This window comes from Carlito syrichta, unplaced genomic scaffold, assembly GCF_000164805.1.
Source record: "Carlito syrichta isolate Samal-C Ts95f unplaced genomic scaffold, Tarsius_syrichta-2.0.1 Scaffold311952, whole genome shotgun sequence".
Taxonomy (NCBI): Eukaryota; Metazoa; Chordata; class Mammalia; order Primates; family Tarsiidae; genus Carlito; species Carlito syrichta.
The window spans coordinates 449,004-474,802 of record NW_007256048.1 but is presented as its reverse complement, the minus strand read 5'-3'; the positions used below and the strand labels follow the sequence as shown (position 1 = coordinate 474,802).

The window sequence follows — 25,799 nt, the reverse complement described above, 5'->3', positions numbered from 1 at the left end:
CAGGAGGAAGGAGGAAACAGTGGGTTTGAGGGAAAGATGATAGCTTTCAGTTTGAGGTGGTTGTGAGTATTCCAGAAAGAAATGTCCCATAGGCAGTTGGGTCAACGGATCTGTTCATTCTTTCATGCTATATCTGTTGACTTCCTATTCTGCCCAGATGTTGAGCTTGGCATCACTGTGATGGCCAGAATGGAGGTGTTCTCTGCCCTTGTGAAGCAATAAACAAGCACAGAAACACACACGTCATGACAAATTACAGTAAGTGTGGGGCATAAGAAAAGGACCAGGAGAAGAAGAATCTGCAGCCTGCAGGCATGAGACTTAACAGTGGGAACCAGAAGGTGGCTGAGCGGCCAGGTTCTGGAGTTCAGAAGAGGCCAATGACTGGGAATGGAGAGGGGCTCGCCTTAACGGAGGCAGGAGCTGAAGATGACATGAATCAGAGAAATGGCACTACTTGTACAGTCTCCCAAAGTGCATGGCAAAGAGTTAGACACCCCCAGGCCGAGGCCAGTGGCTTCCAGCCTCTCAACCCTTAGCCTTCACTCTCAGAGAAAGCAACATGCTGGTATGTCTGACACACAATTTTTTGCCCTTGGGTAGCTCACCACCTGTCCCCCTGGGGTGTGTTTGCACATCCAAATTTTCACAAGGTACCCCACCAATTCGGCCTGGAAGGTGGGAGACTGATTATGTTAACTGCAGACTGAATTGAGATATTGATGCTAACTCATGATTCTGGAAGGAAAAGGAGAAGGGGATGAGGAGGAGGAAGAAGACATAGCAGCAACCTCTTTCTAACCCATGCTCCAATCTTTCCTCTCAACGGAAAACCAAGATACATGGTTTGTAAAGGAACCCAGTTAAAACCCCCAATCCATCCTGGAGAAAACAGCCTCCAAGAAGCTTGTCAAAACCACTGGGAAGCAAAAACTCTACGGAGTCCAAGATGGGGTTTGTTCAGCAGTCAGCATACAGATAATATCTATAACAACAATCAAAGCTAATTTTTATGGAATGCTGTATGCTGGGCACTGTAAATTTAACTTTCAAACAGCCCTATGCAAATTTACTCTCTGTGTCCCTATTTTGCAGATGAAGAAACTGAGGCCAAGAAAGGAGAAGGTGCTTTTCCAAGGCCCCCCAGTGTGAAATGAGAAGAGCTTGGATCTGAGCCCAGGAAGTCTGGATCCCAGAGGAGGCTCTCTTAATTACTTTTTTTGATAAACCACGGGGTCACACCTGTAGGACTGAGAAAAAATAAGCCTGTGTCGAAGAGGGGGTCTGATTAGGGAGACACTGAGGAGAGATGACCTAGGAGCCCGTTGCTAAGGGAAGTGAGGAGGAGAGAAGATACCTCCCGGCAGCCTCCTCTCCCTACAGTTGTTTCTAAACCTCTACCTCTGCGAGAGTGAAACTGTCCTCACACAATCCTGAGATTTTCCAGTTATAAGGGAACCACAGGGCCTGCTGAGTCCAGCCTCTGGTTTACAGAAGTGAGGCTGAGAGTCTGAGGTGTGGAGAAGAGGAGGGACCGGGCTAGGGAGCAGAAGCCAAAGCCTCTCGTTCCTTCCTTCCCCACGAGAATTCTGCTCCACGGAACAGCCATGTTGCCTTCCCCAGAGCAATCCAGTCTCTTGCCTACCTGAGAGGCCCACAGCTGGCTGAGCAGGTGCCTCTGATTTCCCCTGGGAGTCCCTGAGCAGCCAGGATGAAAGGAAGATGAAGATAACTCCCACCCAAGGAGGTGGCATCCCCTGAGACTGCCTTCACTGCAGGGGCCCGTACCCTACAGAATGCGCAGACCCACTCATCTGACTCAGGCCATTTTTATCCCAAATGGGACCAGTCCTATATCTCAATCCATTTCAAAGACCCCACATGGGTCTAAGACACCCCCTCCGGGCACAAAGTTCCCATCTGGACCCCTCCATCCAGCAAGTTTTGGGAACTGGGCCATTCTTACCCCCACCATGCTTCCCCTCCCTGACACTTGTCCCCCTGGAGGCAGTGCCCACCCACCACAAGGCTGCGTTGGCCGGAGGGGAGCTTGTCTCTGGCCCTCCAAGGCAAGGGAGTCCTTACCTTTCCACCTGGAGGTTGACTTTGGAGGGCTCCACGTTGGGGTTCTCCCATTCCATCTGCGGGCAGTGCATGAAATAGCAAAGTGTGTACAGAGCCTCAGGCTCCCAGTAGAGGGCCCCCTGCTTGTGGTGCAGTGGGGTGCCGTTGCCATGGTGCTTGGCATTGAGGGGCTGCAGGTGATGCATTGCGCGGGATACCAGGTCGCCTGTGGACAGAAGGAAGAGTTCAGATCTTCTGGGCAGTCAACACGTGCCGAGAAGCTGTTTCTGAAGATCTCTGCAGAAATTCCGGTCCTCAGAGTCCCTCACCCAACTGATGAGGTCCCTGAGACTTTCAGGTCACACAAGCAGAAAGGAGAGCATTCATTCATTCACCACACAAGGGCTCAAGGGGTCTGGGGTGCTGTTTCAAGCATGGTGGGCTGCAGAGATCATTCCGACCCCACCCTCCTGGAAGCCAATGTTTCTAACAGGGCACAGGGAGCCCTCTGTGCTAACTCCCGCTTCTTGCCTCTCTCAGTGTGTGACATAGCCTCTGTCACAGCCTGTGTTGTGGCCAATGCTGCTTTTCTTGTCACAAGAAGGGGCTCCTGCCTCTGAGTCTCTACATTTGCGATTCCCTCTGTCCAGAACATTCTCTCCCTCCTCTAACTCCTACGGATTATCCAGGCACTGTAAATCAGTTCCCTCAAGAAACTGTCCTGGAACCACCTGTGTCCTGACTCTGCACTTTGCTTTTAAAGGCACACAGGGTGCTGTGTTAGAATCATCTTTTTCCTTGTCAGTCTTTCCTAAGATTAGCAACTCACTCTTACGTGGCACTTACTTTGTGCCAGGCATAGTTCTGAGTACTTTTAATTCACACCTATAAAATAAACACCTTCATAAACCCATGTAACAGATGAGGAGATGGAGGCTTCCGATGAGGGTCAATAACTTCTCAAGGTCACACAGTCGTAAGTGGCAGAGCCAGGATTTGAACCCAGCGACGTGGTTCCAGAATCCACGCACTTCACCGTGCTCCTTGAGGATGGAGCTCTGCCTCACTCTTTCTGGCACCAGCAGACCCTGGGAACAGTCTGGCTTTTCTCCTGCTTTCTCAGAAGGAAAGGAGTCTTTTTCTTAATCAAACCAAACTTGCACGCTCCCAGATTGGTCGCCCAGAGAAGATCTTCCTGTGAGTACGCTGGCTGGGCCTGGCAGCTGTGACTTTCTTGGCAAGGACAGTATTACCCAAGCTTGGATTGTTCACATACCACTTTCATGAGTGTGGCTGTCTCCAAGTAGCACCTGCATTGTTATTTACAGAATTTTGAGTGAACTCCGTTTGTTTTATTTAAATAGATCTATTTAAAAAGGAAACCGTGTGCCATTGTCATAAATAGAGAATCAGTATCACTTGACATAAAAGGTCACTGTAAAAGTAACCTTGATGAAAACAAAGCAGTGTACAGCTGACCCTTGGACAACATGGGTTTACTGTATGGGTCCATTTACACATGAATTTTCTTCTTGACCTCTGCTACCCCTGGAATGGCAAGACCAACCCTTCCTTTTCTTCCTCCTCCATGGCCTACTTAATGTGAAGGTGAGGATGAAGACCTTTTAACTTTATTATAGAGATAAGGGGCGCAGGTAAGGATTAACAACACAAGCAGGCTGTGTACAGGTGAAGTCTGGGCCTCCAACTGGTCCTCACTTCTCATTTGGGACCAGGTACGCTTTACGTTGTTACATGCCCCCCTAGGATAAAGACCTTTATGATTAACCACTCTACTTAATTAATAGAAAATATACCTTTCTCTGCCTTATGATTTTCTTAATAACATTTTCTCTTCTTTGGCATACTTTATTGTAAGAATATAGCATATAATACATATATAACACATATGTCACACAAAATACATGTTAATCAACTGTTTATGTTAACAGAGAGGCTTCTGGTCAACGGTAGGCTATTACTAGTAAGTTTTCAGGGAAATCAAAAGTTATGTGCAGATTTCTGACACACTGGGGTCAGTTCCCCTAACCACTACATTGTCCAAGGATCAACTGTAATTAATGTCTAGTTGAATTCAAGCTCTGATTTCTTTTGTTACAAATAGCAAGTGTTAGAGAGGTGTTAGTGGCTCACATCAAATGGAGCCTTTCTTCTTAAAGTAATTAGAATTCAAATGAATTTAAAAGAATCACTCTGTAATCAAAGCCTTCTGCCATGGGAGGACACAGCAACAAGGTGCCATCTTGGAAGCAGAGAGAGCCAGACTGTGTGGCCCCGAACCTGCTGGCTGCTATATTTTGGACTTCTCAGTCTCCAGAACCACGAGGAAAGAAATTTCTGTTCCTCATAAATTACCTAGTCTCAGGAATTTGGTCATAGCCACATAAATGGATTTAGGGAGCTGCTCTCCCACATGTTTCTGTATCTTTGCCCACCTAACCTGGAGCCTGCCTCTCTTCCTCCCATTTCTTTTTATTTTTTTGAGTTGGAGTCTCACTCTGTCACCCAGACTGGAGTGCAGTGGTCGCTCCCGGCCACTGCAGTCTTGACCTGCTGGGCTCTGGCTTTCCTTCCGCCTCAGCCTTCCAAGTAGCCGGAATTATAGGCATGCGCTACCACGCCTGGCTGATTTTTTGATTTGTTGTAGAGATGAGGTCTCGCTGCCCAGGCGGGTCTTGAACCCACGGGCTCAGGCAATCCACTCACCTCAGCCTCCCAAAGGTGCGGGATGACAGGCTGAGCCACCGAGCCCAGCCCCTCCCATTTCTTACACCTGGAAAACACATTCAAGCAAATAAAAAATAATCAGGGAAGGAAATTATCTTTTAGGAGATCACAGGGAAGACCCAAGGGGATCTGCAGATGGAAAATGTGGAAATTTACTGCTCAAAGTCAGGCAGGAGTCAGAGAAAGAGTTTAAATCCAGCTCTGCCACTTATCCATATCAACATGGGTGAGTCCCTTAACTTCTCAGGTGAGGAAATAATACCTCTCAGGTGGTTGTGAGGGTTAAGTGCAACATGTGTAAATGCCTGGCACAATGCTGGTACTAAATAAATAGTTCTGTTAGGCCTACAACCTTCCTGTTCATCCTCCTTTCTGGATGGTGAGAGCAGGAGACTGGGTGCCTGAGAGGTAGAGGGACAGACCTGCCAGTGACCTGGCCTCTGGGCACCTGATTTGCTGCTTCCTGCTGGAGATGAATTTTTTAGGACTCTACACCACAAAGCTATTCACTCCAGCCATCCTTTTGGAGTACATTGAGAAGCTGCTGCTGCTTCTCTTTTCTTTCCACTCTCATCTTTTGGGGACCATACTTTATGGGAGGAAAGAAAAAACAAAGCCAGGTGCCAGCCTCCAGACATTCACATTAGGCTCATCTAATAAGGCGCAGTTCCAATCACTACAAGTGCTCCCAATCAGTGAAAGTCGAGAAGGAGTTGAGAAGAAAACTCAAAGATAGGAGAGCTGCGGTGGGATTGGGCACAATGACAATGTTTTTAATTTCTCAGTGGGGATGGTGAGTAGAGGGAAAGGAGGTAGTAGAGGAAGGAACCCCAATACACTGAGCACCTACCATGCCTCAGGACATTTAGGTACATTTTCTGATTTAATTTATGTGAGAGCCACATGGGGTGGGTATTATTACACCGCTTTCAAAAATGGGAAAATGGGGGGGGACAATCTGCCCAAGCGTCACAAAGCGAGGGGCAGCTATGACTCCAGCCTGGAGTTGGACACACAACCAGGGCTTGGGCTCTTTGTTGATATACCTCAGTGCTTCCAAAAAAGGCACGAATAGAGAACCTATCTCTGGGTGTGGCCCTTGAAAAACTCTGATGAAGGATCTGCAGCTCAAATTCCAAACGTCTCCCAAAGTTTGTGCCACGGCAGATTCCAGGGGATGGGGCCAACATGGTAGGGTGAGGCCTCTGCTGTCAGAACAGAGCTTCCGGCTTGGGGTTCTCAGAGTCTGCCTGGAGGAGACAGGGTAGCTGATGGGTCAGTCTGCATAAGTGACCAAGGAGGCGCTAAGAAATACATCACCGAGAGGGAAGAGCTGGGGTGGGGAAGGGGGTCGGGGAGGAGGCAAAGGAATCAACTCAGCAATGATGAAGGCCAGGAAGCTGGTTCTGAAATCAACACAAGACTGGTCTCTCAGATCAGACTTCCTGCTCAGCCCCCTGGCAAAGCTACAAGAACTTTTCCCTGAAAGGTGTGAAAAAGAGGAGAAGCTGTACAGCTCAATTTTGGAGCCACAGGATGAGGTATGGTGGTGACAGCAAATCGGCATCTAGAGCTTCTTGTGTGCAGGATAGAGCTGAGAACGATAGAAGGACTACTATACCCATTTAAGTGCCACATGACCCAGTGAGACAGGCCCTGTTGCACATCCATCTTACAAACAAGTGAGGCAGAGAGATCTACTCTCACCAAAATCGCTGCCACAGAGTGCAGGAATCGGGCTGCAAGCTGCTGCCAGCTGGCTCTCGAGGGCATGCTCTCCCCACGCCAGGCTGCCCCGAGAGGGCAAAGGGAGGGGTCTTTGTCCCCAGATGGCAGCACTGCCGTGAGACCCCCAGGGATCCCAAGCAGTTTTGCCATCCCTGGAGTGTTGGTAGAACAGCTCAGTATGCCTTCCACTGGCATCTGCCGGTAGTGGCATTCTCAGAGGGCACAGAGTTGGAAAGAGCTACACACCTGCATACCATGGAGGCAGGGTCAATGCCAGGAAATCTGAAAGGCACCACCATGCCTGACTAATTATTTTGTTTTTTTGTAGAGATGAAGTCTTGCTATGTTGCCCAGGCTGGTTTTGAACTCTTGGGCTCAAGCAATCCTCCTACCTCGGCCTCCCAACGTGCTAGGATTACAGGCTAGGATTACAGGCATGAGCCATCGTACCCAACCAGGAGTGTAATCTTTGATGTCTATGTATTTGTACAGTTTTCAAATACAGTTTCTTGTTACTGATTTTTAGTTTTATTCTTTTGTGGTCTGAAAAGATACTTGATAAGGTTCCTATTTTTAAAAAATTGTCAAGCCTTCTTTTGTGACCTAACATATGGTCCAAACTGGAGAATGCTGTTGAGAAAAATGTATATTCTACAGCTGGTAAAGGAAAAGCTCTGTAATGTCTGTTTAAATCCAGAGTGCAGTTTAACTCTGATGTCTTTGTTAATTTTTCTGTGTGAATGGTCTATTCATTTCTGAAAGTGGGGTTGTTGGATTCCTCTACTCTTTTTCTATTATTGTGTCTCTCCCGTTAGCGCTAATAATATTTGGTTTATATATCTGGGTGGTCTAATGTTGGGCATATATAGGGGGGAACCTCAAAAAAACAGACTTTACTTATAAAAAAATGTGTATTTATTACCTGTTTAAACTTTGGTCATCTTCAGAGTACTATTCATTTGATGCAATATATCTATTGAGACGCTTTTTCTACTGCTCAAAAAGGTGTTTGAAATGATCACTTTTGATGCTTTTTAAGGCTTCTGCCATTTTTTGTTTCACCTCTTCCACATGGGCAAAATGTTTCCTCTTGAGGACTTTTTTCATTCAGGGAAACAAAAAAAAAGTCGCTTGGGGTGAGATCAGGTGAATAGGGAGGATGGGGCATGCCATTTTTGGTCAAAAACTGCTGAACACTCAGCATGGAGTGGGCAGGTGCATCATCATGGTGGAAGAACCAATCACCTGTTTGCCACAACTTGGGATGTTTCTTCTACAAATCCTAATGCAACCTTCTCAAAACCTTCAGTGAAAACGGTTTGACTGTTTGATCCAGAGGAATAAATTCCGAGTATATAAGGGGTTTGCCCTCCAAAAGATAATTCTGTTTTGGGGGGGAGGTCCCCTCTCATATTTATAATTGTTATATTCTCTTGCTGAATCGATTGCTTTATCATTATATAATGACCTTCGTGTCTTTTTATGTTTTTTGACTGAAGGTCTATTTTGTGTGATATAATTACTCCTTCATGCTTTTAGTTTCTGTCTGTGTGGGTTGCCTTTGTCCGTCCCTTCACTTCAAGTCTGTGTGTCTTTATGGGGGAAGAGGTTTTTTTATAGGCAGGATATAGTTGAGTCTTTTTTAAAAAAAATCTATTCAGCCAGTCTACATATTTTAATTGAGAAATTAAACTGTTTACATTTAAGTTGGTTACTGATCAGTGAGCACTTAGAATTGTCATTTTGTTGTTTTAATTGTTTTGTATATCTTTGTTCCCTTCTTCCTCTCTTACTGCTTATCTTTGCAGTTTAGTGATTTTTCTCTAGCAATAATGTTTGATTCCTTTCTCTTTTTCATTTCTGTATTTCCTGGTGAGTTTTATACTTTCATGTGTTTTCCACATGGTAGATGTTGTCCTTTCACTTCCAGATGTAGAGCTCCCTTAAGCACTTCTTGTACGACAGACATAGTGGTGATATTCCCTCAGTTTTTGGCTCTCGTGGAGACTTAATTTCTCCTTCTTTTCTGAAAGATAGTTTTGCTGAGTACAGTCTTCTCGGCGAGCAGGTTTTTGTTTTGTTTTGTTTCTTTCAGCACCTTGACTACATCATTCCATTGTCTCCTGACCTCTAAGGCTTCTGATAAGAAATCTGCTGCTAATCTGGCGGGGATTCCCTTATATATAATGTGTTACCTTTCTCTTGTTGTTATTAGATTCTCTCTTTGTCTTTTGAAAGTTTGACTATAATGTGCTTTGGGGAGGACCTTTTTGGGTTCAATCTATTTGGAGAGCTTTGGGCTTCTTGCATCTGTATATTTATATTACTCATAAGACTTGGAAAGTTTAAGCTATCATTTCATTAAATAGGTTTCCCATACCTTTTCCCATATCTTCTCCTTCTGGGAATCCCACAATGCAAATATTTCTTTGTTTAATAGTATTCTATGAGTCATGTAGGCTTTCCTCACTATTTTTTATTCTTTATTCTTTTTGGGGTCTGACTAGGTTATCTCAAAAGACCTGTCTTCAATTTCAGAAACCCTTTCTAATGCTTGATCTAGTCTATCACTGAAGCCCATTCAGTGCCCTATACCCCGGGGAACTGGTGTATTTTTATTTCATTCACTGAATTCTTCAGTTCTAGGATTTATGTTTGATTCTTTTTTATGTCTATCTTAGTTATATCTCTCATTCAGACCATGAACTGTTTTCCTGATTTCTTTGTACTCTCTTGTGTATTCTCTTGTAATGTGCTGTTTCCTTAAGATTTCTTTTTTTGGGGGGTCTGTTACTAGAGAATTATTGTGTTCCTTTGGAGATGTCATATCTCCTTACATTTTCATGTTTCTTGTATCTCTATGTTGACATCTGTGCATCTATTGCAACGGTTGATTCTTTTAATTTTACGAAGTAGGCTGGGTGCAGTGGCTCACACCTGTAATCCCAGCACTTTGCAAGGCTGAGACGAGAGGATTGCCTGAGGCCTTGAGTTTGAGACCAGCCTAGGCAACATAGTGAGACATCCCTACCAAAAAAATTGGCTGAAGATGGTGGCACATGCCTGTAGTCCCAGCTACTTGGGAGGCTGAGGCAGAGGACTGCCTGAGTCCAGGAGGTCCAGGATATAGTGAGTGGCGATCATGCCACTGCACTCTGGCCTGGGTGACAGAAGTAGCTTTTATGAAATAGCTTTTGTAGGAAAAGACCTTTTCCTGTAGAGGAATCTGTAGTGTTGGCTGGGTAGGCTTTGGTCCTGGGTGGGTGCAGGAGTGTAGTCTCTGTATGATTTCTTCAGCTGTAGTCAATGTCTGCAGTGTCTGCATGTTCCTCGGTACTTTAGAATGTGATTGTTTGTGAAGGCTGTGGTATGGCTTTGCTGGGTTTAGTCCTTGTGACCCTAGAAAGCACACGAGTACCAGCAGTGGTGGCAGTAGGTCCTGGTAGGTCCTGCTGCCCAGTGAACCTGTCCCCCTAGTAGTGCTCAAAGGTACAGGGTACACTACTAGGGGGACAGGTTCACTGGGCAGCAGGGATGGTGGGCCCTTAGTTGAGCCACTCCTTCGGCCCCAGTTGGTGCACATGAGTGTTGGGGGCAGCAGTCCCTAGGTAGGCTGATCCTCGGGCTTCTGGGTGATGTGTGCAAGTGCTGAGACTGGTGGCCCAATCTTCAGATCCCTGGGCCTGAAGGTGACTGCTAGAGGGGACGAGGTCATTGTAGTGGTGGCCCTGGGCAGGCAGCTGTCAGGTTCTGGGGAGCATGCACTTTGGCTTCCTATGTCCTGGGGTAGCCTCCCTGATGTGCAAGACCACTTGTTCCCCAGAACATAGGGCATTGAGTGGGCTTGGGTGCTAAGGATATGGCTGCATTGCTGGGTCCAATTGGTGTCACATGCTGCAGCCCCCTGGATGGGCGTGGGAAGATGTCAGCTGGGCCCCAGAGATATGAAGATGCAGGGGCTATTAGGCCCCAGGGCAGGATGTAGTCTGCTGGTGACTCTGCTCTCAAAATGGTGTCATGCTGCAGCAGCTTGGTTTTTGGGGGTTAGGAGTAGCCTAGAGTGAATTCCCCTTCTGGAGCAATGTAGGTGTCTGGACTTCAGGCAGCTCCTTTTCTAGGCTTAGGGCCAGTGAGGACTGAGGGGCTCCCTTATAGCTAGGATTGCAGGCGTCTGTTGCAGTTCCATTTCTAAATAGTAGGCCAACCTGTGATCACTAGATTGAGAGGAACAGAGGAATTACTGGATGCTTGGCCAAAGAATCAAAGAACCAGAGGCTTCTAGAGTGGGGACTGGCCTTCAAGTTGTTCCAGTTTGTCCTCCCCAGGGTCTCTTCTGCAGCATTTAGCAGTGGGAAACTATTATTATCACTATTACTATTAGCAATAATAACAGCTGTGCCAGACACTATGAAAAGCACCTAACAAGTTGTTTTTAATCCTTCCAGTATTCCATAAGGTATGCATCAATATTATTTCAATTTTACAGGGGTGGTCCTCAACTGGGTTGATTCTCCCTTCCAGGGAACATGTGGCAAAGTCCGATGACATTTTTGGTCACCATGTCCAGGAGGCTGCTCCTGGCATCTAGTGGGCAGAGGTTAGAGAAGCTGCTGAACACCCCACAATGCACAGGACAGTTCTCACAACAAGGAGTTTAGCCCAAAATGTCAATATTGTCAAAGCTGAGGAACAGTGGTTTACAGATAAGAAAACATGAGGTCTAAGGTTACAGAGTTAGTGAAAGGCAGACAAGATTCCTACCCAGGTCTGTTGGACTCTGACGTCTGTGCTCGTCACCCCACACTGTTCCCAGCCCCTCTTTCAAAGGCAGCCCGGTGCAGCCTTGGCCAGTTCTCAGTCCATCTTGAAGCAATTTAGCATTATGTAGCAATGGTATTAATAAATACTCATAAGTCCTGATTCAGTAATTCCACTTCTGGGAATCTGTCCCAGTGTTTGAATTCAAAATACAGCGAAATCTTTATGCACAAGGATTTGCACCCAAACCTTATTACAGGATCCAAAATTCAACAAACAAATGTTCAAAAATAAGGAGCATGATTAAATAAACTCTGGTACATCCACATGATAAAATAATAAACTTATGCCGCCATTTAAGATGGCTACATATAACTGCAATACCATAAAAAAGACTCCCCATGTTAAAATGGTAAGTAGATAAAAAAGCAAAATTCAAAATCGCATACAGTGTCATCAGGATTGCATTATTAAAAACTATGCACAAGTAAACACAAAGAGAAAAAAAAACCCAAGTATTGACCAAGGATTTCTCTGTGCAGAGGGATTGTGGATGACATTCCTGCCCAACTTGTCTGTAGTTTCTTTGAATCATGGCATGTGCAACTTGTATTTCCAGAATAGTAAGCTCACTGAGGTGGTATTTACTTTGTACCTTCCATCTGGGGTGGAGGGGTATACACTTATCTTTCCCCGTTTGTCTCTTCCAAAAGCTCCCATTGAAAAGCTCAAACCAAGGAAAATCAAAGGGGAGTGAAGATGAGAAGAGAGTTTACGTGCTGGGCGCCATATTATCCCTTCACTTCCCCCCGGGGTGCCGGGCAGCTTCACAGGAGGCACCTTTGCCTTGGTTGAGCTGACCTTCTCGCTGCTTGTCAGGGCACTGTTCAGATTGCTCTGCATTTCCAAGCTCCCTGCTTGTGTCCTTGTTTCCCCACCTTGGATTACCCTTTCCAGCATTCTCCCAACTACTAAAGGCCTTCAAGGCTGTGGCCAAATGCCACTTCTTCCATGGAGCCCTCCAAGATGCCCTCAGTCAGAACTTCATCCCCTTCTCCCTGTGTACTGAAACACTTGCTAGGGATGTCTAACATGTTACTTGTTTAATTCTGTCTCATTTCACAGTTAATCATCCACACATCTGCTTCTCCTACCGAGCCTCAAAAGCAGAGGCTATGCCTAATTTGGTGTCCTGTTCCGGGGTGCGGGGGCAGGAAGGGGGAGTGACAAAGTGTGGCATGTGGTGAGGGAACATGCTCTTTGTTTTTTTTTTTGTTTTTTTTTGAGTTGGAGTCTCACCACCCAGACTGGAGTGCAGTAGCCGTCTGGCCACTGCAGTCTCGACCTGCTGGGCTCCGACAATCCTTCCACCTCAGCCTTCCAAGTAGCTGGAACTACAGGTGCGCGCTACCACGCCCGGCTAATTTTTGATTTATTGTAGAGATGAGGTCTCGCCAAGTTGCCCAGGCGGGTCTCGAACCCACGGGCTCAGGCAATCCACTCACCTCAGCCTCCCAAAGCGCGGGATTACAGGCTGAGCCACCGAGCCCGGCTGGAACATGCTCTTTGGACTCAGACTGCCTGAGTCTGAGCCTCCAACCTGCCACTCACTAGCTATGCGACCTTGGGTGATTTATTTGATGTCTCTGAAGTGGGGATGATTATGACCTAATAATGACTTTGTTGTGTGGATTAAACAGGTCATACATACAAAGTATCTACCCTTGGTTTACTCATTTGTAAAATGGGGACAACACTAGTATTTGCCTTGTGATATTAAATAAAGCAACGCATATACAGCATTTAAAGCACTTGGAACAGGATCTGATACACTGGAAGTACTAAGTATTCAGAGTTACTCTTTGTGTCACACCATCCTCTCCATCTTCATCCACCATCATTATCACCATAATCACCAGCATCAGCATCATCGGCCCAGTCCCAGGATCAGACCCCTAAAAGAGATGTCTCTGAGGAGGGCTGGCCACGGGAGATACAATTGGTCCCTGCAATCCCTGGTTCCACTTCACATGCTACTCTGTATCCGTGCTTTCTGCTGCTTCCCCTGACAGCGTCATGGACCTCAAACAACAAAACCATTTGTCACTGGCTGCCCTGAGTTTGGGCAGCTGACATCTGGTTCTAGAAGCCGACTGGAAAAATCAATCCACTGGTAATTTTGTTTCCCAATTGTCAGTCATTTGGGAATTGCCCTCATGATACCTCTCCTATCTGTGGGCTGCCACCACAATTTATTTACTTAATATTTTTCTTTAAATTGGATCATTTCTTCGCATGAATAAATTTGCTTAAAAAGGAAATTTCATATCAGTGCCATAAATGGAAAACCAATACTTTTCTAGTATTCATTAAAAATCCATAGCAATTAAAATTAGAAAGTGTTTTGCACGTGATCTACGATATCGCCTGTGCCACCCCCGGGGAAACACTACTTTAACCTGCCTGGCACGGGCTCATCTGTGCAGCCTCCAAAAAACTGTTGCTCTTGCATGCCAGGGATGGGATGACCACTCTGGAACAAAGGCTCACACATTCCAAGGCTTCTTCTGCCCAAACCCATGTTGAGACCGTGCATTCACTCCCTTCCCTACCGTTCCTTTTATCCGTGGTCAGCTACCCCTTACCTCCCACAACCCTGAAGGAAAAGGCATTATCATCTTTTCACAGATGGTAAAACTGGGGATTGGAGTGATCAGATCACTTGTCCTAAGTCACACAGCACAGAAGAGGGAACAAGGCATTTTTCAGTATTTAATTTGCATCACTGAAACTCCTCCTCTTGAGAAAGGCAGAACAAAAAGGGGGGGGGAGGAGGGGTGGGAGAGAGAGAGAGAGACAGAGACAGAGACAGAGAGAGAGGCAGGGAGGAAGGGAGAGAGGAAGAAAGAAAGAATAGCATGTATAATCCAGGTTTATTAGATACAGAGTATTGGGAGATTTGTTTTTACAGAGGAGAGACGAAGGAACAGAGCGACAGATCAACAGAAGGCTGGACTCTGGATTCAGTGGGAAATTTGCCATTCTTCAAATTTTCACTGAGACCCATTTTGTGCTGAACATTGTTCTAGGCACTGGGAATGCAGGTACCATATTACTATAAGAAAAGGATTGCCGGGCTCGGTGGCTCAGCCTGTCATCCTGCGCCTTTGGGAGGCTGAGGTGAGTGGATGGCCTGAGCCCGCGGGTTCGACACCCGCCTGGGCAGCGAGACCTCATCTCTACAATAAATAAAAAAATCAGGCAGGCGTGGTAGCGCGCACCTGTAGTTCCGGCTACTTGGAAGGCTGAGGCGGAAGCATCGCCGGAGCCCAGCAGGTCGAGGCTGCCGTGGCTGGGAGCGACAGAGTGAGACTCCAACTCAAAAAAGAAAAGGATTAAATGGTGGGAAACTGCGGGGAGGGGAGTGAGGGTGGGGAGGTGGGATTGACAGTAGTCAGTATCTGCCTGGGGAAGGGAGGGGCACACTTCATCGATAAGGTTACCTGCAAGGTGGATATTTGTATACCTAGCCCTGAATTGTACCCCACAATTTTAAATTTAAAAAAAAAGGTTTCAGCTCTCACAGGATTTATAGCCTTTGTGGGGAAGACAGAAAATAAACAAATAAAGATATAGTATGTCAGGTAGTAATTAGTGCCAGGAAGAAAATCAAAGCAGAAGAGGGAATATAGAGTGATGGGGGAGGGATAAGTGAGCCGGGCAGTCACAGAAGAGCATCTCTGAAGAGGTGACATTTTATTTTAAAAATGTTTTATTTTTGAGTCGGGATCTCACTGTGTTACCCAGGTTGGAATGCAGTGGCACAATCAAGGCTCACCATAGCTTCGACCTCTTGAGTTCAGGTGAACCTTCTGCCTCAGTTACCAGAGTAGCTTGGACTACAGGTGTGCGCCACCATACCTGGCTAATTTTTTAATCTTTTTGTAGAGACAAGGTCTCGCCATGTTGCTCAGGCTGGTCTCAAACTCCTGGGCTTAAGCGATCCTCTCACCTTAGCCTCACAAGGTGCTGGGATTACAGGTGTGAGCCACCGTGCCTGGCCAACACTTTAGCAAAGGCTGAATGAAGTGAGGGAGACTATCAGGGGAAGAGCTTTCTAGGCACAAGGAGCAGCGGGTGCAAAGGCCCCGTGGTGGAAGACTGAATGAAATATTCAAGAAATATCAAGAAGCCAATGGCAACTCTGCTACCTGAGAAGTTTACAGGTACACCCTGGGGGCTGGAGGCAGCAGGGCTCTCTCTTCATTTCAAACAAGGAGAGACCCCTTTGTCCAAGCAAGAAGGGCTGTTTTGGTTTGTTTTTCTTTCTGGTGACACTGAGGAGAGAACCCAGAAAAGCTTTTTAAGCACAGTTGTAAATTAATGGCCCTGCTTTGATTGCCTAATTGAGTGGGGACAAGTTCATAGCCCAGTGTGAAAAGACAACAGGAAGAGACATTTTACAATGAAGTTCTTATGTTTTTTCCTTTTAAACAACAGAAAGTCAACACTATAATTAATGTTGTCAACTGGGGGTTTAGCTGGGGGCTTGAGGGCAAGGTTGGGGTGACAGGCAAAAGAGCCAAGACAAGGTCTTGGCTTTAGGAGGACACACATATGGAGCTGAATGGGACCAAATGCAGAGTCGAGTTGGTCCGTAAGAGAAGCCAGGGCCGCTGCCTCCTCTCGGCCAGTGAGGGGATGGAGGGGCCTGCCTTCCCCAGCCCCACTCACTGCTTCAGGAAAGGAGACCCCCGGACTGTGTCCCACTCTAAGTTGACTGTGAAGTTCAGTGATTTGCAAACGTCCTGGGGCTCAGGGCCAAAGAATTACAAGCCTGTGCCAGGCTGGGGGCCTTTGTGGTCCGATTCAGTTTTCCAGTCCGTATTTCAGAACCCACATAGGTTCAGGTTCTAGGCCCCTGAGTTCAAAATTCAACTCAATAAAAAATTTACACTTTTGACTGGGATTTCATTAAGAGTCCCACACACCTGTAGCACTTTCCTCAGTTTTTGTTTCACAGACTAGTTCACTTCAGGCCATTCATTTATTCATTTGACATTCAACAGACATTTCCTGAGCTGTGGGTGATGTGTTAGGTGCTCAGAATACAAAGCTGACTTGGACACCGCATAGCACAGGGAAAAAGGAAAAACAGTTTGAATTCTGACTCTGCCACTTCCTAGCTGTGTGGCACTGGACAAGACATTCATCCTTCCTAAGTCTCAGTTTTCTTACCTATGAAATGGGAACAACACCAGCTTGAATATATTCAAACAGCTGGTACACAATAGGTGTTCCAGAAAGAATGGATGTGTTTCTACCCCAAGCTGTAACAGGCTGGACAGAGGTAAATGCTCTGGACATTCCGGCTGATCAGGGCAGTTCTGGATATTAATGGAACGTGAGAAAACAGGCAAGGGTTACTGGGAGGAGCCCCAATCTGCAGGGTGGTCCCTTATCTCAGTTCAGTCACACGTGGCTTCGCAACAGGGATATGTTCTGAGAAATGTTTCGTTAGGTGATTGTTATGTGAACATCCTAGTGCACTCATACAAACCTAGATGGTCTAGCCCACTCCACACCTAGGCAAGATGGTAAAGCCTAGGGCTCCTAGTCTAAAAACCCGCACAGCACGTGACTGTACTGAATACTTTAGGCAACTGGGACACAAGGTAAGTGTGTATCTGTTCGAGATCAGCCTGGGCAGCATCGGGAGACCTCGTCTCTACCATAAATCAAAAAAATTAGCCGGGAGTGGTAGTGCGTGCCTGTCGTTCCGGCTACTTGGAAGGCTGAGGCAGAAGGATCGCCAGAGCCCAGCAGATCGACGCTGGGGTGGCCGTGAGTATGTCACTGCACTACAAGGGACTGGCAGTAGTGGGAAACTGCCAGGGGAGGTGGGGTGGGATTGGCAGTTGAGGGAAACTGCTAGGGGATGGAGGGGTACCCTCCCCTCATCAACAAGGGTATCTGCATAATCAACGTTTGTATGCCTAACTCTGTATTATACCCCACATCTTTATAATAAAAAATAAAAAAGCCTGGATCTCATCTCGAGTCCTCCAACTTATGGGCGTGGCTGATCTTGGACAAGTTGTTTAAACTCCTCTTGCTTCCATTCCCAGATCACCAAATGGACATAATAATAACACACGAGAAATCATTCCTATAAAGATTACCATAGTTCCTAGCTCATTAAACACCAGCCGCTGCCATTAGTATTAATAGCTATTAAGAGGGGGCCCCAGGCTTGGCCCTGGCCAGTCATGTCCCTGTTTCAAGACGAGCAGGGATGGCTGGGGACAGGCTCTCTCCATCTCACCCTTGCTAGAAAAAACAGTGGTTTCTACCACCCACACTGGCAGAGCAACCTTTGAATATGAAGAACAGTGCCCTGTGTACACAGAAAGAGCAAGGCTGTATTGATTCAGAACACAGAGCAAGCCAGTCAAAATTACAGTCAGATCAGAAAAGAGGCAATTTTATTACATTCAGTTGCCGACGTGACTTATCTAAGTGCTTCTCTGTGCACACATTCTAAGGCGCTGACTTAATGAATGTACAAAGCCCACTCGCAATTAGCAACACCCATTTGTGTGCCAACAATTCATATGCAAAAGTCAACATTCAACGATGACAGCGTTTAATTTACAGAGCAAATTGTCCTTAAAAACAATTTATACGGCAAGTCACTCCTGCAGCTGCCTGCGTTGGTGAATTGCAGATTTGCTTAGCAAATCCTTTCTTTGAAGAGAGCACCAGAATTAGGCAGAGTGCATTCCAGGTGCTAGAGATGGGCGGGGTCTCTGCCAGGGTGATGTCCAAGCAGCGTGTCCCAACTCTGTAGCTAGAGTCTAAATTTCTAGGGTCATGAGCATGCCCTGGAAACTTGTGGTTCCTCAAATGTGTGGCATTTCTTCTTAGAGCAGTATTTCCCCAAGGATGCTGCTTGGGCCCTCTGCATTGGAATATCTTGGGTGTGTATTAAAATGCAGATATTGCTAGGTGCGGTACTCACACCTGTAATCCCAGTAGTTCGGGAGGCTGAGGCAGGAGGAATGCCTGGGACCAGGAGGTCGAGACCAGCCTGGGCAACATGGCGAGACCTCATTTCTACAATAAATTTTAAAAATTAGCGAGGTGTGGTGGCGCGTACCTGTAGTCCCAGTTACGTGGAAGGCTGAGGTGGAAGGATCGCATGAGCCCAGGAGGTTGAGGCTGCGGTAGCTGTGATCATGCCACTGCACTCCAGCCTGGATGACAGAGTGAGACCCTGACTCAAAAATAAAAATAAATTAGCCTGGGCTCAGTGGCTCAGCCTGTAATCCCAGCACTTTGGGAAGCCGAGGTGAGTGGATTGCCTGAGTCCATTGGTTCGAGACCCACCCAGGCAATTTGGTGAGACCTTGTCTCTACAATAAATAAAAAATGAGCCAGGTGTGGTAACGCGTGCCTGTAGTTCCGGCTACGTGGAAGGCTGAGGCGGAAGGATCGCCGGATCCCAGCAGATGGAGGTTGCGGTGGCCGTGAGTGTACCACTGCACTCCAGTCTGGATGACAGATTGAGACCCCGACTCAAAAATAAAAACAAAGTAAAAATAAAATGCAGATATTCCTCATCCGTCATTCCACCTGTTGCAGATATCTCAAAATATCATTCGCACACATTACCTCAAAGTCATGGGGTCCCCAGACTTGCTGCTAGGTCTTGTTCTATCATGTACTAACAACAGCACAGAACAGCTATTACCACTATTTATATTAAATATGTTTTGATAACTGAATTTTAAAATAATTTGTTTCCTTTGTAATCCTATGTACATTATGCATTTAAAAATAGACTTCATCAGATTGCCAAAGGGGTCATCACACTCCAAAGTTTGCTTTTTGAGTAGGGGTCTCCCTCTGTCATCCAGGCTGGAGTGTCGTGGCACAATCACAGCTTATTGCAGCCTTGACCTCCTGGGCTCAGGCGATCCTTTCTCCTCAGTCTCCTGAGTAGCTGGGACTACAGGTGTGTGCCACCACACCTGGCTAATTTTTTTTGTAGAAACAGAGTCTTGTTATGTTGTCTAGGTTGGTCTTGAACTCCTAGACTCAAGTAATCCTGCCTCCTTGGCCTCCCAAAGTTCTGGGATTACAAGCGTGAGTCACTGCACTTGGCAATAAAGGGAATACAGATGGATTAGCTCAGGGAAGGAAGGCCATCAGAGCCTTCTTGAACCTCCACACCTCAACACTGGCCTTTCTCAGCACAAAAGTTTGAACAACAATCTTAGGATTGGCCGAAGCTAGAAGGCCTGGTTACCAGAGGCATCTTGTGACTTCAGGGATTTGAAGGGAATGAAAGTGCAATTTCCAAATTCAGGGGCCAGGGAAGCAGCTCTCCAGTGACCCTGCAGGCCTCCTGTGGCTTGGACCAGCTGCCAATTCCCTTTCCAGAGATGCAGGCCTTACGCTCCATGGAGGATGCCTGTCCTGGGTGCATAGGGAACTCCTCTGGGAAGAGGCACATGGTGCACTCTGGTCCTAAATCTCTCCATAGTTCAGTTGGTTAGAATTTCAATACCAACTCCTACTTTATCATAACCTAGCATTTCTGCAGTCAATGCTTCAATTCCATTGGGAGCCAATATTCAGCTAAACTGCTTGATAATCAATTGGATCATAAGTAAATACAGTATGATTTTCCTCTGGTTGGTCAGACTTAGAGAGCACAGCATTGAATTAGGAGTGCACAAGCATGACAGATTATTATTCAAACTTGGGGCACCCCAACCTTAACTGCTTCCCTCTTTCCACTTTTCTGCTTTTTTTTTCCTTCCTTCCTTCCGTCCCTCCCTTTCTCCCTCTTCCTCCCTTCCTCCATATTTCCTGAGGGTCTACTTGTGCCAAGAAGTTACTTGGTGCTGAGGTTACATCAGTGAACAATTCAAACATCTGTACTTCCAGGGAGAATATATTCTAGTAGGGAGAGAGCCAATTAAAAAAAAAAACTAAGTAAAATATCAAGTGTGACTGGGGGAAGGGAGAAGGGAAGAAATTGCTAATGGCTTTTTGTTGGGGTGATGAAAATATTCTAAAATTGATTGTGGTTATGGTGGTACAACTTGGTAAATACACGAAAAACTGTTGACTTGCATGCTTTCCATAGGTAAACTGCTCATGAATTATATCTCAATAAAGCGGTTATTAAAAAACAAAATAATATGTCATAGGATAATTCTTGCTGGGAATAAAAGCAAAGCACTGAGCAGGGACAAGGGCTGTTATGGATAAAGGTTGCAGTCTTGTGTCCCCTTCACCCACCAATGCATTGAAGCCTTGACACCCAGTGCGATGGTATTTGGGTTACAGGAGTCCGTGAGGGTGAGTCCCTCATGAGGGGAATGGGGCCTTATAAGCAGAGGAAGATTCTCTCTCTCCCCACTATGTGAGAACATAGCAAGAAGGCGGCCTACCGCAAGTCAGGAAGAGAGCCCTCCCTAGGAACCAAATTATCCAGCACCTTGATACTGAACTTCTCAGTCTCAGAACTCTGAGAAATAATTATCTGTCTTTTAAGCTGCCCTCCCTACGGTATTTTGTTATAGAAGACCAAACTGACTAAGACAAAGATTCTCAGGGTGTTACAGTTTTAAATAGAGCAATCAGGGAAAATTTTATTGAGAAGGTAACATTTGGGTGAAACTTGAAGGTAATGAGAGCGAGCCATGTGGACACCTGTAGGAAGAGCAGTTCAGGCAGAGGTAACAGTAAGTGCAAAGGTCCTGAGACATGCCTGCTCTGTCTAAGGAACAAAAAGGGGCCAGAGAAGGGTAGAAGAAGATGTCTACGGGTGAGGGCCTTAGGAGGCCTGGAGGCAATTTCAGAGAGCTTGGCTTTTTCTTATGGGTTGGATGGGAAGCCCGTGGGAGATTCTGAACAGAGGAGAGACATGATCTGACGTAGGCTTTAAGTGAATGCTATTGTGGAAGTCCACAGTGACTGGCCACTGTTCATACAGTAGTTAATGTGATCCAGGCACTGTGGCAAAGCCCTTGTGAAAGTTGTGAAAATCGAAAAGACTCACTTAAAAACTCTGACAAACAGAGCCAGGGAAGGCCAAGAAGGGAAGGTTCCCATGTACAAAGGCCTAATAACAAGAGCTATCACAGAAGGTTGCAGAAATCACAGGATTGCACAGAGGCCACTGCAGCCTTACACACACATATTCTACTTCTACAGGGACTTCGGACTAGGAACTGCCTGTCTAACCTTGGACACCACCCTCGTTATTGATCCTTGTAGTCAAGGATAATTATTGCAAAACACTCATGTAACCCTCCCGCTTTTCCTTTACAAACTGTTGTCTTCCTTTTTCTTCCTGATTATGCACATAACATAGTTCGCTATGGCATGTGTAGTCCCATTACAACGTCTATTCCCAAACAGACGAAGCTCCCTCTGTTTGTTATTTAGGTTGACACCTTTATGGACTCACTGAATCACCACAACTACACTCTGAGTTAGTTACTGCTATTCTCTTTATTTCATAGAAAAGAAAACTGAGGCTCAGAAGAGATGAGGAATTTGACCTATGAGAGGCAGAGCCAGGAAATTTACCAGGCCTGCCTGGCTCCTTCTCCACCTTTCCCACAGCCACTGGCACTGTCTAGTGTACACAGCAGGTGCTTAATAAAAGGTGTCACCTGGCTGATTACAAAGTAGTGAGGTTGGCATTGGTTTGATGGGATGATGACGTGTCACCTGAGGCAGAGACAGGATGGGTCTCAAGGCACGAGGGCAGGGGAGCCAGCGTTCACTTACTCAGCTCCGCGATGCTGCCCACGCGGGTGGCCAGCAAGGACTGCTCGATGGTCCTCAACTCTGACTGGCTGAACATGGGCAGTTCTCCCGGCTTGTTTGACCGCTGTGGGTCTCTGTGAAGATTCAGGCTGTCTGGCAGGCACAGCACCCCTGTAGGCAGAAGGGAGAGAGAGAACGAAAGGAAAACAGACTGTTATTTTTCAGTTAACCTAGGGAGGGGTGCAAAACCTTACACAACCTTGGACCACACCAGAGCTGGTACTCCAGGGCCAACGTGGGAACCAGTGCTCTGGACTCCTTTTGGAAGTAGATGTCCAGCTGTTTGGAAAGGTCACCCCAAAGTCCTGCCCGCTAATTTTCTTTTTTCTTTTTTTGAGTTGGAGTCTCACTCTGTCGCCCAGACTGGAGTGCAGTGGCCACTTCCGGCCACCGCAGCCTCGACCTGCTGGGCTCCGGCGATCCTTCCGCCTCAGCCTTCCGAGTAGCCAGAATTACAGGCGCGCGCTACCACGCTCAGCTAATTTTTTGATTTTATTGTAGAGATGAGGTCTCACCTGCCCAGGTGGGTCTCGAACCCGCGGGCTCAGGCAATCCACTCACCTCAGCCTCCCAAAGGCGCGGGATGACAGGCTGAGCCACCAAGCCCGGCCTGCCTGCTAATTTTAACAAGCATGTAGGCATTCGTCCGGACACACACGTTTCCAAAAGACACACAACAGAATCCTCTCCTTGGGCCTGGCAGGGTTTCAATCCACTCAGAGATGCTTCTTGTGACCCTCCAAGGCAGCTGTGGTCCCTAAGCGCCCTGGGGGAGCAGGGTCTGCCGGTAATGGCTTCTGAGGGCTTGCTCAGTCTACCCAATAAAGTCAGCTCTGGGTGGCTGAGCTGCTTCCCGTTGGACAAGGCTTTTGGTCTCTCTGCAGAGCTATGTCAGGAGGCAGAAGAGTCCCTATGGACTCTGTAACTTGTACGGTGAATACCCATGGGGAACCCCTGGAATCCAGTTATTCTCTTCCCTTCCTTTCCATTCTTTAAAAGTTTAGTAAGAACCCGAGCACTTTCCTGGGTAGAGTATTCAGACATATTTACTCTCCCCTTCGCCATCCTTCACCTCCCAAAGCTGCGTGTACTTCCTTGACTCCCTGACTTACTTTGGTCAAAGGTATGTTAACGGACATGATGGAATCAAAGGCCTGAAGGGTGCTTGTAAGTTGAACTTGCTCTCGGGTACCTCTACCTCCATCATGGAAAAAACATGCCCTGGTTAGCCAGTGGTCCAAGGTGAGCGAGAAACGCAGAGCAGATCCAGAACTAACCTTATAACCAGCTTGGAGCTGCCACCAACCGGCCCGTATAAACAAATGCTTATTTGGTGTGTCACGGAGACAAGGGGACTGTTTGTTGCTTGCCATTATTATGGCAAAAACTAACAGATACACACCTACCAGTCGCTGAAGATACAATGACTAAGGTAGACACTGTGCTTTGTTCGGGGCTGAAAACACAGTGGTGGACAGAGCACTATGATTCCTGTGCTCAGCGAGCTCTCAGTCTAAGTGAAGGAGACAGACTGTTAGACAGACAACCATAAAACCACCTGATAATGCTCTGTGGGAGGAGAAGATTAGGAATGAAGGGCTGTCTCAGGGATCTGAAGCATGAGTGGCTGTTAATAAATAGGAAGCACTTACTGAGTGCCTGCTGTGTTTTCAACCCTGCTGGGCATTATGGAGCCGCAAAAGACGCCGAAGACATATTCAAGTCATTTACAAACTCACTGAACAGGTAAGACAGGCATCGATGAAATAATTTGGGAAAAATAAAACAGTGTCAATATCTAAGTGCTGGATGGTTTAAGCCAGCCGCAGGAGGGGAGACAGAATGCCAAGGCCAGTAGCTCAAGACCCTCGCTCACCCTGCTTGAATGACACAACCTTGGCAAACCATGGCCCCTCCTTTGAAGACGGGGGCCTTTGTAAAGCAGGCCCTGTCACCTTCCTCTGGCCCCTGCTGCCTAATTACTGGCTCCAGCCACTCTGAGCTACTCACTTTCTCCTAAACGTTTTTACCTTCACACCTAACAGAAGCTGAGACAACAGGGAGGGCGACTCTAGTAGTTGGATTTTTCTTTTTGGGTGAATAATGAATAATATATGAATGATATAAATGACCTTTAATGATTTCAATGTTCCTATAATCAGGAAATTGTCAAGTAAATTTTCTTTCTAAGATTGTTCTCTAACCATTTTTTTTTTCAAACATTTTTGACCGTGACTCAGAATAAGAATATATTTTATATCACAGTCTAGGGCACACACACTTTTCATTTTAAAAACTTCATGGAAAATGACACTGACCCTTACTACATGTGAGCATTCTCTCTTTTTTTGGCCTTTTCACGTTTCTTCTCTTCTGTTTTATTCATTAAAAAAAAAATACTGGCTGCAGTTCTGAAAGTGATTTCTTGCCTTGCAGTGGGTCGAGATGGCTACTTGAAAGCACCGTGGACCGTGCCGCTCTGCAGCCTGGCACTAACTGGATGACACAGATTCACCATTTACTGGGCACTGCCTGGCGCTACACTTCAGGAACTCTCAGCTTTCAGGAGAGATAAGACTTTCCCAGGAATGCCGCCATCCAAGGCCGGCCTCCTGCCTCTGCCTTGACGGCTGCGTCATTCTCCAGACCAGCCCAGGCAGGCACACACTGAGTCATCCTTGCTCTCTCCACTTTGCTCACCTGCCGCGACATGAAGTCACGGGCTAAGACAAGTCACTGTTGCCACGGAAATGAATCTTGGGCCAGTTCCTCATCTGACGTCCCTGATGTCTCTGACTCTTAATTCAGGGACTTACCATCCCTTGAAGAGCTCGCTAAAAAAGCACCAGGGAGTCCCAACCCAGTCTGACATGGGACCCAAGTTTCAGGGGAATGAGACCCTCCATTTAGGGGAAGGGGTTGATGGTCAGGGCAAAAGAGACCCAAGAGCTGGGCCCTGAATGCTGAAAAGACGGTTGACTAATTAACAGTACAAATGACTCGCCTGTTCTCACAGGATTGTTTCCTTGGTATTTGCATCATCTGTAGCAAGTTAGCCCAGATTCTCATCTTAAGATGTTGCCTCACATGTTAAGGCCCAAGCAAACGGGACTTGAAGTCTGGAACCCAGAGGTTCAGTCTTGGCTCTGCCACTTGCCACTGTGTTTGAACTTTGGCAGGCCACAGAACCTCTCTGCATCTCAGTGTCCTCGTCTGTGAAATGGGAATGGCCTTATTTTCCTTACAGGAATTCTGGAGGGGAGTACAGGAGTGAAATGAGGTCATGGGTATCAAAGTATTTTGCACGTGCTAAGCAAACAGCAGGTCCCCACCCAGGTTGCTGGAGATGAGACTCAATGTGTGCTCACTCAGTATTGGACTACTTTCTGCTTTATCACAAGAATCAACAATTTCCCTGGAATTATTTATCCTTCTTTTAGAGGGGTATGAAATGTAAATGTGGAAATATAATTATTCAAAAAAGCTTCGAGAGCTAGATTAAAGAGATTTGGGAAATCTATAATTGATCTATTATGCAAGGATTATAGACCAGGACTTCATTTTCTTTTTTCTTTTGGAGGCCTCTACGTGAGGCATACACACAAACTGGAGTTAAGCATTTATGTTCTGTGTAAAAATCAAGAAGGTGG

The 25,799-nt window shown here is 46.5% G+C and overlaps 1 protein-coding gene across 1 annotated transcript; it reads right to left on the bottom strand.

Moving 5' to 3' along the window:
- Positions 1-725: 725 nt before the first annotated feature.
- Positions 726-25,021, bottom strand: LOC110596652 (ankyrin repeat and BTB/POZ domain-containing protein BTBD11-like). The gene is made up of 6 exons (XM_021718226.1): positions 24,966-25,021; positions 23,556-23,605; positions 22,111-22,260; positions 2,086-2,290; positions 1,646-1,789; positions 726-738 (listed from the first exon to the last, which is right to left on the bottom strand). The coding sequence occupies exons 1-6, from the start codon at positions 25,019-25,021 to the stop codon at positions 726-728; spliced, it is 618 nt and encodes a 205-aa protein (XP_021573901.1).
- Positions 25,022-25,799: the final 778 nt, after the last annotated feature.

Excerpts from the sequence above, each read along its gene's own strand:
- LOC110596652 (XM_021718226.1), bottom strand. The coding sequence starts at position 25,021 with ATGTCAGACTGGGTTGGGACTCCCTGGTGCTTTTTTAGCGAGCTCTTC. Across the intron at positions 23,606-24,965 it reads AGCGAGCTCTTCAAGGGATG|CCCCGAACAAAGCACAGTGT; the intron begins GTAAGTCCCTGA and ends CTGTGTTTTCAG. Across the intron at positions 22,261-23,555 it reads CATTGTATCTTCAGCGACTG|GGGTGCTGTGCCTGCCAGAC; the intron begins GTAGGTGTGTAT and ends TTCTGCCTACAG.